This window comes from Archocentrus centrarchus, chromosome 3 (genome assembly GCF_007364275.1).
Source record: "Archocentrus centrarchus isolate MPI-CPG fArcCen1 chromosome 3, fArcCen1, whole genome shotgun sequence".
In the NCBI taxonomy this organism is placed as follows: Eukaryota; Metazoa; Chordata; class Actinopteri; order Cichliformes; family Cichlidae; genus Archocentrus; species Archocentrus centrarchus.
The window spans coordinates 17,956,936-17,972,414 of record NC_044348.1 but is presented as its reverse complement, the minus strand read 5'-3'; the positions used below and the strand labels follow the sequence as shown (position 1 = coordinate 17,972,414).

Here is a 15,479-nt window from a genome sequence, read left to right as displayed (position 1 = left end):
TTTACTTGTATTGCTCAACTTCCCGTTCTTGTTTTCTTAATGTTTTATATATACTTTTTCTTGTAAATAGCCTTATGTTGTTAAAATATCCTGTAAAATTAATACAGATCAAATACACCACTGTTGGCAGTGGCCTCTTTTAGCAGGAAAACAGGCTCTGCTATGCTAGAAAAAAGTTCAGGAAACATTTAAGAGTTGACTTGACCTCAAAATCCCTCTAATCTCACATTTGATCAGGAAACTATATGCTGCAGAACAAAGCAACCTTGTAACTCACAGGACTTAAAAGGTCCTGCTGCTAATGTCTCAATCACTGACACCCACACTTTGAAGATTTAAAGCTGTTTTGGTAGACTGCACATCATTAGTCTTAATGTTTTTGCCTGATATCTAATGCCCAAAGTTGATGCATGGATTGCAACTTGTTACTGAGCTTACCGGCAGAGGGCCAAGATCAGAGGGATCCAGTGAGGGTCTCCTCCTCATTTGTACAGGAATCCTTAGCCTGGGATCTTCCTGTTCAGAGGAAAACAAAAAGGGTGTGTCTCAGTCAGAGAGGAAATCCTCACACAAGAGATGGTGTTGAGTTATTGCTTGGTCTGTATTGTGTAGGTTACCACCATAACACATAATAGAAAAAAAGTCAACTAAGCCACTGAAACCCATTCTAGTTTTTCTAATTTGGACATATAGGTGCACTCAAAGTCTTTGTCTGCTATTTCGCACCCAAGTAGTCGTCTTGGTGTTGTGGTCAATGAAAAAGGGCCTTCCATTGGGTGCGCTGCGAACCTCCCAACCGGTTGGCAGGAAGCCAGATTCACGTGTGGCCTCAGGGCTTGGAGTGTGCTGAGGAGACCCCTCTGCTGGCGCAGATAGTTGGGATGATGTGTGGCTTTGTAATAAGCTTGCACTACTCTGTGCTGCTCCTGATATTGATGGTGCTGCTGATGACGGTGATGCTGCCGCTGCCGCTGATGATGCCGTTGATGCCGCCGCTGCTGCTGATGATGCTGCCGTTGATGCTGCCGCTGATGCTGCCGCTGCGTCTGAGGTTTTCTGTCCAAAAACAAACAAAAAGACACCAATGAAGTTCTAAATCCAGAAGAGACACACTGAAGGGGAAACGTAAAAGAACAATGCTATTTGGGGGTTTTAATCTAATCTGAAGGAACTGGAGTTTAACAAAAGTTGCTATGCAGAGTGTCAGTACACACAATAAGGAAGCCCACTGTGTACCTGTATGACAGGTCGCGTCCATGTAGTGGTTTGGTTGTTGTGGTTGACATAGTAGCGTCTTCCTTTACTATCTCGCTTTTCCTCCCAGCCTGGAGGCAACCCAGTTGAGGTTGGAAGTAACTGTTAAATTAAAAAAAAATATATAAATAAAATTCTCATGGCTTATATGAAGGCCAATAATTTGGCATATGATATGGTTTCCAGTGAAATCATACACACTGTCATTGTAAGGTACTATATGCAAGTGGAATATTATTAATCTATGCTAACAAGCTGGTTGGCCATAGGTCTATACTATGAAGCAAAATTTTGTCTTATCCAGGTAACTTGAGGGTTAACCCTGGGTTTTCCTTACTTCTTACTGGGGTAAATTGTCAAGGTAACTTATGCTGCGAACCTAATCTGAGCAGGTTAGGTTACAGATTAGAGATCAACAGGTGCGAAATCACCACCTACTGGCCAAGCAGTTCTCTATAAAAAAAATCAGTCAGACCTCTGCGGGGTGAGCAGAAGGGTCTAACGTTTTTCAGTGTCTAAAAACTGGTTTCCCTGATGAGCATCAGTAATAAATACAGATTCATAAATGCAACTTTTTTCCTTGATTTTTGCTGTCGGCAGAAAACAATTTTCCAACAATTTTATGTTGTAGGATCATATTTTGTTTACAACAAAATATGATCCTACAACAGGACACCTACACTGCATTTATAGACCTCATGCCAAATTTGTATATAGACTAAGCCTATGTTTGAATTCTGTTTTGGTTTTTTTATTTATACTTTACTCTCAAACTCTTAAACAGCACAGAGTCTGCAGGTAAGATGATAAAAACAAAACCGTTGGGAGCAGGCAATGTTCCAAGTTTCAGTTTAAGATCACCTGGAATTGCCTGAATTTTCCTCATACTTTTATTTACAGCATGTTTTACGTGCAATATAGATTTTCTGCTGGGAGAATATGTCTTATATGTGCAGCTTGTTAAGCCATACCTTACCAAAACCAATGAATGAAATACAAACTCACAGGATCAGAGACTCACTGGAGAAGCAGCTGAATAACAGACTGCCATGACAGCTATCAGGAAAGGCATGCAGGCCTCAGTCACACAGGCCTAGAGACTGGGCGGCAACTACCTAACAGCCACCGTTTGGTACAGAAAGATGTATATTCCCCAATCTATTGGTAAATGGTTGCTAACCGTTGCTGGGTGAAATCTTCACAAAGAGGGTGCTGCATCAAAAACCCGCTTGCAATTGCTTTGATCACTTTGGTCACAGTCACCTGTAGTTTGTATGTTCTGCAAACGCTCACTAAGTGCTTGATAATAATCAAACTTGAAAAAGTGCAACAGAAACTGGAAATGGAGAACACGTGCCGTGAAAGTAAGTTTACTTTTATTTTTATTTAAATCTTTTACTTTAAAGGAGAGTGTTATCCATTTCTGATTTGTGTCACACTTTACAATTTTCCTCTTTTACCCAGCAACTGCAAACGATTGGTTGCTCAGTAAAACTGGTCGGGGAATAAACATCTTTATCATGAATCATGGTTGCCAGGGGGTTGCCAACTGGTCTCTAGGCATGTGAGACTGAGGCTTGTGAGACTAAGGGAACATGATAAAATGGGCTGATTACAAGGGACTGAACATTCAAAATACAGCAACACACAGCCCAAACTTACAGAAGATACCATGGCAGACTAAGAATAGCAACATCCAGAAAGAGTTGTCAAGCATCAGAGATGTAAAAGAGCATCACTTTTCAGCATAAAACCAGAGTGAAAAGATGACTCACGAGACAGGATTTCAGACTTCTTTTGGAGTGACAGGTGACAGGAGGACACATATCCCCCTATGTGTGTTGTGTTTGTGTATTTGGATGGTGTTCTGTAACTGCAATTTCCAATGTGTGAACTTGTTCACCCACATAGCAATAAAACTTCATTCATTCATTCAGGTTGTCTATCCAGTTAGAATTTAACAAAATCATGATTCAGTTATCAACTGTGATTCTAGCTTATAAATAAATGAATACTACAAGGTGGGCAAATTACACAATATCCATTACAGAAGTTGACAACTCAGTCAACACTGCTGTATTCCTCAAATGCTGCTCCACAGTAACCGATATTATACTGGTGAACTCGTCAACACTGAATCAGTCGCTTGCAAGACAGGTTTGGTAATTTCAACAGAGAGTGAAACACTCACCACAGGATTAACAGGATGTTCCTCTCCAGTTAAGCTGTGGGCACTTCCTCTGTGACTGTTCTGCCTTGAATTACTGCCATGATCCTGCAGGAGACCAGAAGGATGACTATCACGATCACTTTGCCATTAATGTGCATACATTTTCCACCACTCTCCTACTCTCCCACTCTCCTACATTAACCTGATTACAGGCATATTCCTCTGGCTTTCAGTAAGTGAAACCTCACGCTGCACAGAAAATCACTCACGATCTGGGAAAAGCGCTGCTCGTCAGCTGCAGCTGGTGAGATGTTAACGTTCCTCATCTCATCGCAGGACGAATGGAACCCCACAGGGGTGCGGGGTGAAGGTGATCTAGGCTGGTTACTACTATGGTACAAGGTGGATTCATCCTCTGTAATGATCTCCCAGCTCTAGAAGAGGAGAGAGAGGAGATTTCGATGATCCAAAGAAAAGTAGTAAATGGTGCTGAGTGCCCCCCCGTGTCTTCTGTCCCCAGTCTCTCTTACTTCCAGTATCATTTTTAAGAGTTACTTAATCAGTAGTCTTTGTTCTTTTCCCTACTCGCCTTACCCTTTGCTCCTCCCTCATTAGTTTCACCTGTGTTCAACCACACCTGTGTATTTACAGTCCTGCCTTGATTTTCTGGTACTCACATCATATTCTCCATCCTTCTTGGTTGCCTCTTGTTTCCTTCTGGATTCCCTGTATTTTTACTGCAATTTAGACTTTACCTAAGACACATCACACTGCCAGATTACCTACATATGCAATCAATACATAAAATCACAACCCATCTGTCACTGTAAGGGCTACCTGTTGGCTGTGTGTTAAAAAAATTGGCCCAAGGGTCTCTTAATTAAGGAGTAGCGCAGAATTATGAAGGCAGGCTTTGTTCTGATAGAAACAGTAACTCCAATCAACATGTGCAGCAGTTTGTACTGCTATTTGAAGAACGATCATGTCCATCACTTATTTGAAAATGCACCTTTTCCATAGCCATTTCATTCAGGCATTTTCAACAATTTCTGGTTCTTTATTATTAGACTTTATATTGATAATGATTTAAAAAAAAAAAAACTGACTAAATACTGACACTTAAGGCAAGCTGCTTTTGGAACAGTACTCAATTTGACTAAATTAATGTGAAGCCAAAGTGTGTAGAGAGAGGGTTTAAGGGCTGGATCAGACCTGAGACATATCTGCAGATGTGAACTACCAGGATCAATAATTTATAAGCAAAACATTATTTAAAAACAAACAAGCTATTTTCCAACTGACGTAAGGTAAACTGAGCTATGGCCTACACTCACCAGCCACTTTATTAGGTACACTTGTTCAACTGCTCTTTAAACATAAATATCCTTCAGCAGCAATTCAATGCATTTAAACAAGTAAACATGGTCTGCACAGCAGCAGACAGGAAAACACTCCAGCGAATCATCAACACGGCTCAAAAGATCATAGGCTGTCCCCTGCCCTCCCTCCAGGAACTGTTCAATGCCCGCTGCCAGAGGAGGGCACAGAACATCCTCCAGGACCCCTCACACCCTGGACACTCCTTGTTTCAGCTACTGCCATCAGGCAGACGTTTCAGGACAATGAAGGCCAGAACAAACAGACTGAGGAACAGCTTTTATGCCAGGGCTATCATTGAACTGAACTCTGTGTGGTTTGGACAGTGATGTGGGGTGGTAGTGCTGACTGTGTGCGTGCGTTGGTGTGTGTATTGGGGCTAGATTCATCTTAATTTACTATTGTGCACTGTATTTTAGTAATCATTTTTATCACTCATATTTTTATTATTTTATTATTTATTGTCTGAGGCACCTAGAAAGGAATGCATTTTAAATTTCGTTGTGCAACTTCTGTGTACAATGACAATAAAGATTCTGATTCTGATTCTGATGGTCAAGACCGCCTGGTGAAGTTCAATCTAAGCATCAGAATGGGGAAGCAAGTTAATTTAAGTGACTTTGAACATGGCATGGTTAGTGTCAGATGGGTTGAGTATTTCAGAAACTGCTGATCTAATGGGGTGTTCTAAGAAGAACATCTCCGAACACACATGTTGAACCTTGAAGCAGAAAACCACACCAGCTGCCACTCCCTTCAGCTAAGAACAGGAAACTGAGGCTAAAATTCTCACAGGCTCTGCAGAGTGGACAACAGAAGATTGGAAATACATTGCCTGATCTAATGAGTCTTAATTTCTGCTACAACATTCAGGGGTCAGAATATGGCATTAATATGAAAGTATGGATCCATCCTTCCTTGTATCAACACTTCAGGCTGGCGGCTGTGTTGTAATGGTGTGGGGGATATTTTCATGGCACACTCTGGCCCCTTAGAGTATCATTTAAATGCCACAGCCTACTTGAGTATTGTTGTGACCCTGTCCATCCATTCATGACCATAGTGTACCGATCTTCTGACAGCTGCTTCCAGCAGGATACCACACCATGCCACAAAGTTCAAATCATCTCTAACTGGTTTCTTGAACATGACAATGAGTTCACTGCACTCAAATAGGCTCCACAGTCACCAGATCTCAATCCAATAGAGCCTCTTTGGGATGTGGTGGAATGGGATATTCACACCATAGATGTGTAGTAAACATATCTGCAGCAACTGTGTGATGCTATCATGCCAAGATGGACCAAAATCTTTGAGGAATGTTTCTAGCACATTGCTGAACCTGTGCCACAAAGAATTAAGGGAGCTCTGAAGGCAAAAGGGGTTCCAATTAGGTACTAGCAAGGTGCACTTAGTGAAATGACAGTGCGTGTAATTTTCATCAAATCAAAGTGATCTGAGGTGGACAAAAACATGAGCAGGCAGTTCACCATAAGAAGAAAAATAGTGTAACACCTGAAAAAAGAAAACTATTCAATAGTCCCTTCACATCATTGGGCTCCAGTTGGTTTTACTACAATGCCTGGTGAATGCAAACTGCTAACGCAATACTAGTTAATCTGGCAAACAAGTTAATCTCTTTTTGTCTATTTTCTGAGGCAAATATCTGACTCCTTTACCGCTGTGTTAACCAGCTAGCTGCTAACTATGTGTATGTCTGGTGTGGTGAGCAAGTACTGCAGAGTTGGGCGGGTTTAAAGGTTTTCCAGTGGGAACTGCTTGTTGCAGTTGAAACAGCATTATGAAAACATCAGACTTAAATGTTAAACCATGACAATGTTCTGTTATTTTAAAAACTTTTAACCAGGCATCCTTGGATACAACAATGAAGACAGGAACAAAAAAAAAAAACAAAGTTACCTCTGGAGACTCCTGTGTGTTCTCATGTTCTGAGATCTGTCTGCGTGTAATGAAAGGGTGCCCCACATCTGTATTACTGTTCTGTCTTCTATGAGCTTCCAAATTGTTGTCCCTGTTTAGGGGAGACACACAATTACAAGGACTTGTGAAATTCATCAAGAGAGAATTTTTATTTTTTATAAGACGAGATGGGCGCTGTCTTACTGCATAGTGGGTCGCTGCCATTGTGTGGTTCTGGTTTCATGATTGACATAGTAGATCCTTCCCAGATTATCTTGCCTCTCCTCCCAGCCAGGAGGCAGAGGAGGCAGGATCTGGCTTTGTCTGGGACCTGAAATATCCTGAGACTCCAGAAGCTCCCAACCAGGCTGCCAAACAAAGAGAAAGCTTAGATATCCAACTAGAAGGAAATTCACTGGATAGTATGAAGACCACGGCTGATTTCTTCTGAATAAATAATTATGAAGAAATTCTTCACGTTTTACAAACGCTATAGGACAAAAATATGCTGGACTCAAGAGGGACTAAAGCAAAATAGCCAGTTTCAAAGAGCTTGCATTTTTCACATTTTGTCAGTGAATACTTTCAACAAGTTTCAAATGATTCAGTCAGTAAATAATTAAATTAAAATGCAAACCTTTTTTGACTGATGCTCCAAAAGTGAGCGTAAAGCCTTAAATTTAAACAATAGCTGACCTGAGGCTCACGTTTAACAAGCACAAGCCCTGCTAACACAACAGCATTTGTGACAGGAAGCATAAACTTACATCGTTGTCCTCAGAATGATCTGCCGCTTCCTCCTCTGAACCTGAGTTTTTTGGCAGGTAAGTCATTTTGAGACGCAGATGACCTTTAACTCTGGACTTGTGACTGTGTGGGAATGGCAAAAAAAAAATATATTTTTTTTTTGTTTGTTTCTTTTGAATGGAAGCAATACAAGTACAAAATGTTTAAAAAAATAAATGTGAAGGTGCAAAATGGGAAAAAATGGAATGTAAAACAGAGAAAAACAAATGATTAAATAACTATGACATCATGCTAACCTTCGTGGATGAAGCAGAAAATCCTTGAATGTGTATGGCCTTTCTGTGTTAGGATTTTCTGTCTGAGAAAACAAACAAAAAGGAAATCTTTATTTGTTCACACAGTATCACAACACTTTTAAGATACCATTCAGTGAAATGACAGTGCCAGTGCACAGAGAGGGCTTTTTTTTTTGTGGGTGTTGTATTTATAACAAAACAAAAGCAGTAATGTAACATAAACATGACGGACTGTGTTTTCAAAACTCTGAACACTGATGTGGAACAGACAGTAGAATAAAGATGTCCATGTTTATATTTAAACTGGGCCATAGGTGGGACTGAGGTGAAACGTTCACAGTGAAAACCAAGTTAAACTGGAGACATCAGTATACAAATGCATTTTCTACAACCAAGCACTCACCGGTATTTGATTTAAAGGGATATCCGCCTGTCCGAGAAAGTCATCACGTGTCTGAAACAGAGAGAGAAGGAATCATCATCTACAAACACAGAGGACTGGCTGTTAGTCTGCCGTCTTCAAGTCCAAGGCCCTGTTCCAGAAAGCAGGTTTAGCTAACCTGAGATGAGGAAAAATCTGGGGTTTTCTGCTCCAAAAAGAGTGTTAACTTAAACTCTTGAGTTACCAGGTAAAAGACCCTGTAAACCTAGCAGGTTTTCTCTCTGACTCTTTTGACTCTGTGTGTTTATATACCACTCTGCATTTAATCATTAGTTATAGTCATAATTATTAATCTCTGGCTCTCTTCCACAGCATGTCTTTTGTCCTGTCTCCCTCCCATCACCCCCAACTGCTCACAGCAGATGACTGCGCCTCACTGAGCCTGGTTCTTGCCAGAAGTTTTGCCCTGTTAAAGAGGAGTTTTTCATTCCCACTGTCGCCAAGTGCTTGCTCATAGGGGGTCGTCTGATTGTTGGGTTTTCTCTGTAATTATTGTAGGGTCTTTACCTTACAAATAAAGCACCTTGAGGCAACTGTTGATGTGATTTGGGGCTATATAAATACAAGAGTGTGCCAAAGAACACACGTGTCTCCTGCTTAAAGGCTTGTCAGAAAGTATATTCATGCATATGAAAGTTAAGTGTTGAGCTTAGCAGTTAACATTTACAAATAGATTTTTACAGTAAATAATTGTTCTTCAATGGGTACTCCGTAGATCCTTATAGATTTTATACATGACGTTTATGTCATTCAATCATGATCTCTGACAAAGGAAAATCAAGATGATGAATGAATGAATGAATGAATGAATGAATGAATGACGGAAAATTAATGACAGTGATTAAACCAGTACCCTTCAATACTGCAAGTTTGAAGTTAATATGTGGCACAGTTACTGAGATACTGAAAGTGTGACAGATGGAGAGACAGACGGATGATGGAAAAATGATCCCCAAGTGTCTCCCTGCTTCTCAACAGGCGACACAAAAATTGAATTGAAAGCTGGAGAGAAACAATGCCCACAAATTGAGGACAGGACTTCTCTCTGTAGCCTACAACTGGTAGCTGCGTGTGGACCTGGACGAACAGCTGAAGTTTGTACAAGACACTGTCGTGACATCACTCCAGGCAGACATGATCACCATCTGAGGGAGTAAAACACCTGATCGCGTAAGGGAGATGCGAACGAGAAGAAATGTGCAGCGTGCCAGGATAGAGTGTGGAAAATATTATGTGAGCTCATAGAAGTTGGCTATAGAGGTTTTGCAGGACGGTCACTCTGCAAAGTCCTCAACTGGTCATTACAGGAGAGGCACAGAGGAAGGCCATTAAGTCCCTGAGTGAAGCTGCACAGAAAACCAATGGGTGGCTTTGGATTTAAAGGGATATCCATGGGTAGTTGCCGCAGGGTTGGGGTTTGATCAACCCCGGCTTGGTCACCTGAGCGAGGGTGTCTGATGCTGAAAGACCAGAAACATCCTATGATGCCAGAAGGAACATCACTGAAGATGCAACCCAGAGAAAGCATCTAGAATATACACCTTACACACAGGTAGCAATTGTTTCCTTAAACACACTGCTGCTGAGACTCATCAGTCTCATCTTGGTTTTGTATTCTTACTAACTGCATGTTAATTATTATACTTTAACTATGTCTCTGTTCTTTTATTCCATTTTGTTGCTCAGCACTATGTGACTATACGTTTGCGAAAAGTGCTTTAAAAACTATAAAAAATTATACATGCTAATCTCTGTATGAAGCTTTAGACATGAAATACTGATCAATTTGTTGTTTTGTCATGCTGATGTCAATCTGAGTGAAAAAGATCCTGAAATGACTTTAAGATAATAAAACTGGACTTTAAAAAAAACAAACAATGCAGTTTAAAGTTAGTTTCTGAATACAGGTCGCAAATGGTCTCACTGTGCCTTGAAGGTATTTCAGGGATATTATGATACATTCACATGCTGATATGCAGTCATTAAAGTTTAAACCTCAACACCTTTTCCTCTGCAAATGATGAAAACCAGTCTCAATCTGTCTAACGCCAAGCTCCTGTCAAAAGAAATCCCAGCTCATTTTACAGTTGCTAAATTTAGTAAGTTATACAAGGATAACACACAAAAGGTCCAGATTAACATTTAAGTTTAACAATACAGTCACTTCTTTGTGCCAACCAAACAACTAACCACAAGTGCAGACAAAGCACCACCAAAAAAAGAGAAAAATAACAGTCAGTAGACAACAGTGCAAAAGTTTCCTGAATGAGCGACGTCAACAGCCCTTGTATATTGGGAGGGGATGGTTAACAAGCCAAAGAGGTTCTTGGAAATAAAACATGCCTTCTGAGAGAAACCAGTCAAACTCCATAAAACACTAGATATGAAAAACAGCTTTTTGGATTGTGTGAAAGGGTCTGATAAGGTGACTATGGTGACTGGTTGGTGCCATTCTTTCAGACGCCATGTGAAATAACTTAAATTTGGTAATATTCATCCACTCTATACACTCACATAAATCAGACATACAGGTTTATGGTTTCACTCTCCCGCAACATTACCTCATTCAAGTTAATCTGCAGTCACTGGACTTACATGGCACATAATTAGTCTTTTTGGTTTAGGTATTCTGTTTATGACACTACACTGCATTAGAAATAATATGTGTTGATTGACTTCTAAGTTGCATTATTTACTTTTTATCTTTCTTTCAAGTTACCTGTTTACTGCTCCTTTCCTTCCTGGTCTGATAAAAGAGGAGGCTGTGGGTGGAGCCACTGAAATACACAGGGCTAACCGGTGGATCAAACCATCTGCTGTGACAGTATGGGGGGAATAAGGTTTCTTTGCATTGAGTTTAATGATTGCCCCTTGGGTTCCCCGCCACCCCCCCTTTCCCCTTCTCTTTGCATTTAAATGGTCTATTCCTCTAGTTTCACTTCCAACTTAAGCTCTCTTTTATTTGGGCAGGTTAGTTTGTTGAGTTAGGGTCTTGGTTTGTTAAGCAATGAAATGTTTTGTTGCCCCACTTGTTTCTTAAAATAGCTTATTTTTATTCTGTATTTTTGATATAATCTTGAACATTACACCTGTGCCTCCTTGGACTGCTCAGCCCCCTTACATGGCACAAATAGGCTGCCAAAAGTGCCTCTCTCTTATACAAACAAAAGCACAGCTGACAACATTTCAGAGGCAACATTGCTCAGATATGAGTATGGGTGTGCCTTAAGAGTTTGGCTTTCCCTTTGGTGTGCCTTGGGCACATAAGGTTTTATAAAGAGAACCGATTTAGAGCACAGAGAGCCACTTTAATATCTCCACAGAAGTATGTCTGTTATTCACAGTAATGTTAAGATTGTGCATCACTCTCTTTTATCTTAATCATCAATACCAGGGCTTTCTCTTGGAGAAATCTGCTGTCACTCCCATTTCCTCGCTAAACAAACCATCTTTAATTATAGCTTTAACAGAAAACATTTCCCACTGCACTATTTTCCCACTTCAAACAATGAGTCATTTGGTTCAATCCATTTCCGTGTATATTTGCCATGTTGTGCGGGCAGGAACGTGCTTATCAGCCTGCAATGAATGGGTACTCTGTCTTATTCCAACACAGACCAGGATCAAAATAATGGAGCATTTGCCAGATGAACTGTCTTTGCTTTGATCTCTTTACACATTCACTGCATGCCTTTATTGGAGCCGTTAAGGTCTCGAAAGCAGAAGGCTGAGGACAAACACAGTGGGAGTCAGCTTGTGTGACCAAAATTAACACCCATGGCAGGTCAAACTGTCTAACAGGAGCACAAAGTGTTTATGTGAACAAATATAGATGGAGGCCTCCTTCGTCGTGCCCTTGCACTTCTAATAGAGCAACCGAGAAAAGCAGATAAATCCAGGTTAAAATAAAGTCTGAGCAATCCTTCCCAAAACTACAATGCATTTTCCCATCAACAGCAGTTATCTACATTTCCTTATTTTTGCTGGAAGGCACAGAAATCAATCGGGTCTCTGTTTTATCCACATTGCAGAACAACAAGCACCCTTTTTTTTTTTTTAATCGTTGCTGTTTTTTTAGCAAGCTTTCCATTTCCATTAAGATCCTTCCTGCTGTACACAGAATTTCTTTCATGAGGTTTTCTAAGAATAGTAAGGTTTAAAGTGTTATCAGCCCTCTGTGCTTATTTACCCTCCAGCAGCCACAGTATATTAAGGAAGTCAAAAATAATTATATTTATTTTGGGCTTGTTTACCAAAGTGAGTCACTTGAGAGTTACTGTAAACACTAAACAGAGCAGTTGTGGCTGTATTTAGAACATTGTGTTTATGTTTATTGTTTTTAATGTTTACAACAGTTTATAATAACAGAGGGTACCCATATGGAAAGTAATAAAAAAAAACTATTATTAGTATTGTATATCTGATACTACTTACTCATGAAAGGGGCTCCTTCTGCATTTTTCTCATGGATCACTTCTAGAGATGCACTGACAAATCAGCCTTGATGAGTGACACAAGAATAAAAGACATCTACTGGTGGTAGTAGCCCATTCTCTACCTGCTGTAAAGCTAAATAGCTGTATTATGCTATGAGTTATAATGACTTATTTGGTTTGCTGATACTTAATAAATAAAATGAAATATATAAACAGAAAAAAAATAATACCAGTATCTGTCAAATTATTATTTCAAACATAGTACTGGTATCATCCCAGAATTTCACAGTAGGTGCATACTTGTTATTTTGTATGCTAAAGAAGTGAATCATAGTATAAAACATATAGGCCTTACATATATAACTCATAGATCTCTTTTCCCTGTAGGGAAAATGAAATGTTTTTAAAATAAAAAGAAATGAGTCTTAACATAGACATTAGACTTATAAAAATCCCCACAGACTCTCATATTAAAATGCCCAACATTAGCTATGAAAATAGTTTTGGTTACTATGGATGGTTTCTCACTTCACAACAACTACAAGGGGTGGATGTGTGTGTAACAATATAATCTAGGGTTCACCTCTGTTAATTTAGGTCAGTGAACCAGACTTTCAGATCCTGTTTCTAGTGCTGTTGCCTTCTGTAACTTTTTTTAGTGGCGTAATGAGAAAAATAGCATGGCTTGCTTTACAGATAGCTGTACTAACAGCGCATTCAAGAAGTGTGAGCACAAGTTTTGGTGATTGAAATTCTGGTATTTTTTTGTGTGATGCACTGGTTAGCAGTTGTCTGTTTGCTGCACTTGGACCGTTTATGGAGATTGATCACCAACCTTGCCAGCATGTTCCAAACAACCCAACGTGCTTTCAAAATGAAGACTCAGAAACCAAATAGCAGTTACATGCACCTTTTTTTTTTCACCCTGCTATACATATTACCGCTTTACTCCATGAGTGTTATTTCATTTAATAAACAGAACATGTGATATATTGGAACACATGCCTGGATCAATCTATGCTCTTCTTAACATCCCATGCAAGCAGTTATTCCTAAAAACTGGGCAATGATAAACACAATCTAAAAGAAAAACAAGGTTATTTTTGTGTCACATTTACATCAGCTGATCAAATCTACTGATTTCTCTGTCAAATAAACACTTAACAAACTGTGGTGCATAAACAATTAAAGCTAATGGTTTGAAAAGTCGAATAGGTCACATCAGTAACAAACAGATGATGGAATGAAACCATAGCTTTGCCTGGCAGCTTCCTGGGTAAGGTGAGGCTAAAGATAACAAAGGAGATGTGCACAGTACAGACACGTGAAAAAACTGCCCAATGTAAAATGATAACGACAGATAAATGTCCATTCAGGGCATCCCTGCAGGCTCATGTGACACTAAATGCAGCTTGGGTTTAGTATGTGGCATTAAGCAGTGCTGACCACAGACTGCACGAGGTTGTGGCAAACAGCTACAAACACATGTTGGGCACCTGCGGAGTAGCCTCAGCGATATCCAATGACAAACTACTTCTGACAGGTGGGCAGCAGCTTGTGAAAAATAAACTTCTGAGGAGCTAATGTGGTAGCGGTGTGGTGATGACTGACACCGAACTGAAGCTGACACAGGTGTAAAAACAGTGCTTCAGTGCCATGACATGACAAAGTTAAGGCAACTTTGCAGTTGCTGCATTGAGGCAGCCACATAATGTCTGACAGCCTAGACGCCATTTGTTTAATTGATGGGGGACAAATTATTTTAACTACTGGATGAAAAATGAGGTCAGATATTTCCTGACTGCTGTAATCCAGTCTGGAACACCTTTAAAGCACAGAAGTTAGGCTTTGTGTAAATTGTGGGGTTAAAGGGCACTTTGCTCGGTAATCTCTCTAAAGCAGATGTTATCATGATTGCATGCTAACTCTGCCACCGACTCTCCACCCCCACCCCAAACACCGCAGCAGCTCCTCAAAACTAGTTAAAACTGTCACATCTGGACCACGCAGTGAGATAACCCTAAAATGCTTAATGCTCTATGAAATGGAAAACATTTGTTTATTTTCCTACGTAAAACCATCCTCAACATTTACCTGATTCATGTCTTCACCTTGTTGTGTAACATGGTCACATCTGGTTGTACATTAACTAAGGTGATGAGTCATCTGGTTACATTGGCAGTGCGGCTAAGGACAGCAAAGAAGGTTTTCAAGCACCACACCACTGACAACAACCGACATGTTCGGCTTTGCTTTTTTTTTAAGTGCCTATAATAGGAAGATCAGACAATAAAATCTGTGCCTGTTTTAAAACATTTCCACTGATAATGCTGGCAAATTACCCCTGACCTTTACATGTTTTTCCTATAGTTACCTAAAATTATGATGCACGTAATCTTAAATGACTCACGATGTTAGGAGGGCATGACAATAAAAACAAAGGCATGTTGTATAATTGACTTCTAAGAAGGAGCTATATGATGTTATGTTAGAGCTATCGTGGTTTTGCATTTTAATTAGTTAAATTTTTGTTTTCATTTACTGGAGTCGGTTTGCTTGTTTTAGTTTAGTTTTTATTAGTTTTACTAATGTGGGGGGTATTTGTCAGGGATTAAACTTAAGTGGTTCAGAACAAGTATTACTTGCCTCACAGTTATGCAGAAATTGAAACATAAACATAGATATATGCACCAAAGTGTCCTCATACAGGTTGACTAAACACTAAAAACTACACCTAGTTCCTGCTATTTTTGCTTTGTAAGCACAGTATGAATGGAACAGTAGTTAAGCAGTTTAGCACAGCAAAAGGCTCCCAGTTTGAACCTTCCTGGTCCGCT

General features: G+C 39.9%; 1 protein-coding gene and 1 long non-coding RNA gene across 2 annotated transcripts in view; one reads left to right on the top strand and one right to left on the bottom strand.

The window, feature by feature from the left end:
• LOC115774875 (uncharacterized) overlaps window positions 1-9,469 on the top strand; it is a 61,594-nt gene extending 52,125 nt beyond the window's left edge. Inside the window, exon 3 of the long non-coding RNA XR_004019216.1 lies at window positions 9,185-9,469. This is a non-coding gene — a long non-coding RNA (uncharacterized LOC115774875). The remainder of the gene's footprint in view (window positions 1-9,184) is intronic.
• Window positions 1-15,479, bottom strand: part of nedd4a (NEDD4 E3 ubiquitin protein ligase a) — a 35,935-nt gene that overhangs the window by 7,417 nt on the left and 13,039 nt on the right. The window contains exons 6-15 of the mRNA XM_030722253.1: window positions 8,168-8,218; window positions 7,765-7,826; window positions 7,489-7,591; window positions 6,926-7,089; window positions 6,722-6,833; window positions 3,694-3,858; window positions 3,446-3,529; window positions 1,237-1,356; window positions 727-1,056; window positions 439-516 (exon numbers count right to left, since the gene is read on the bottom strand). Of these exons, the coding sequence (XP_030578113.1) occupies window positions 439-516; window positions 727-1,056; window positions 1,237-1,356; window positions 3,446-3,529; window positions 3,694-3,858; window positions 6,722-6,833; window positions 6,926-7,089; window positions 7,489-7,591; window positions 7,765-7,826; window positions 8,168-8,218 (1,269 nt within the window). The remainder of the gene's footprint in view (window positions 1-438; window positions 517-726; window positions 1,057-1,236; window positions 1,357-3,445; window positions 3,530-3,693; window positions 3,859-6,721; window positions 6,834-6,925; window positions 7,090-7,488; window positions 7,592-7,764; window positions 7,827-8,167; window positions 8,219-15,479) is intronic.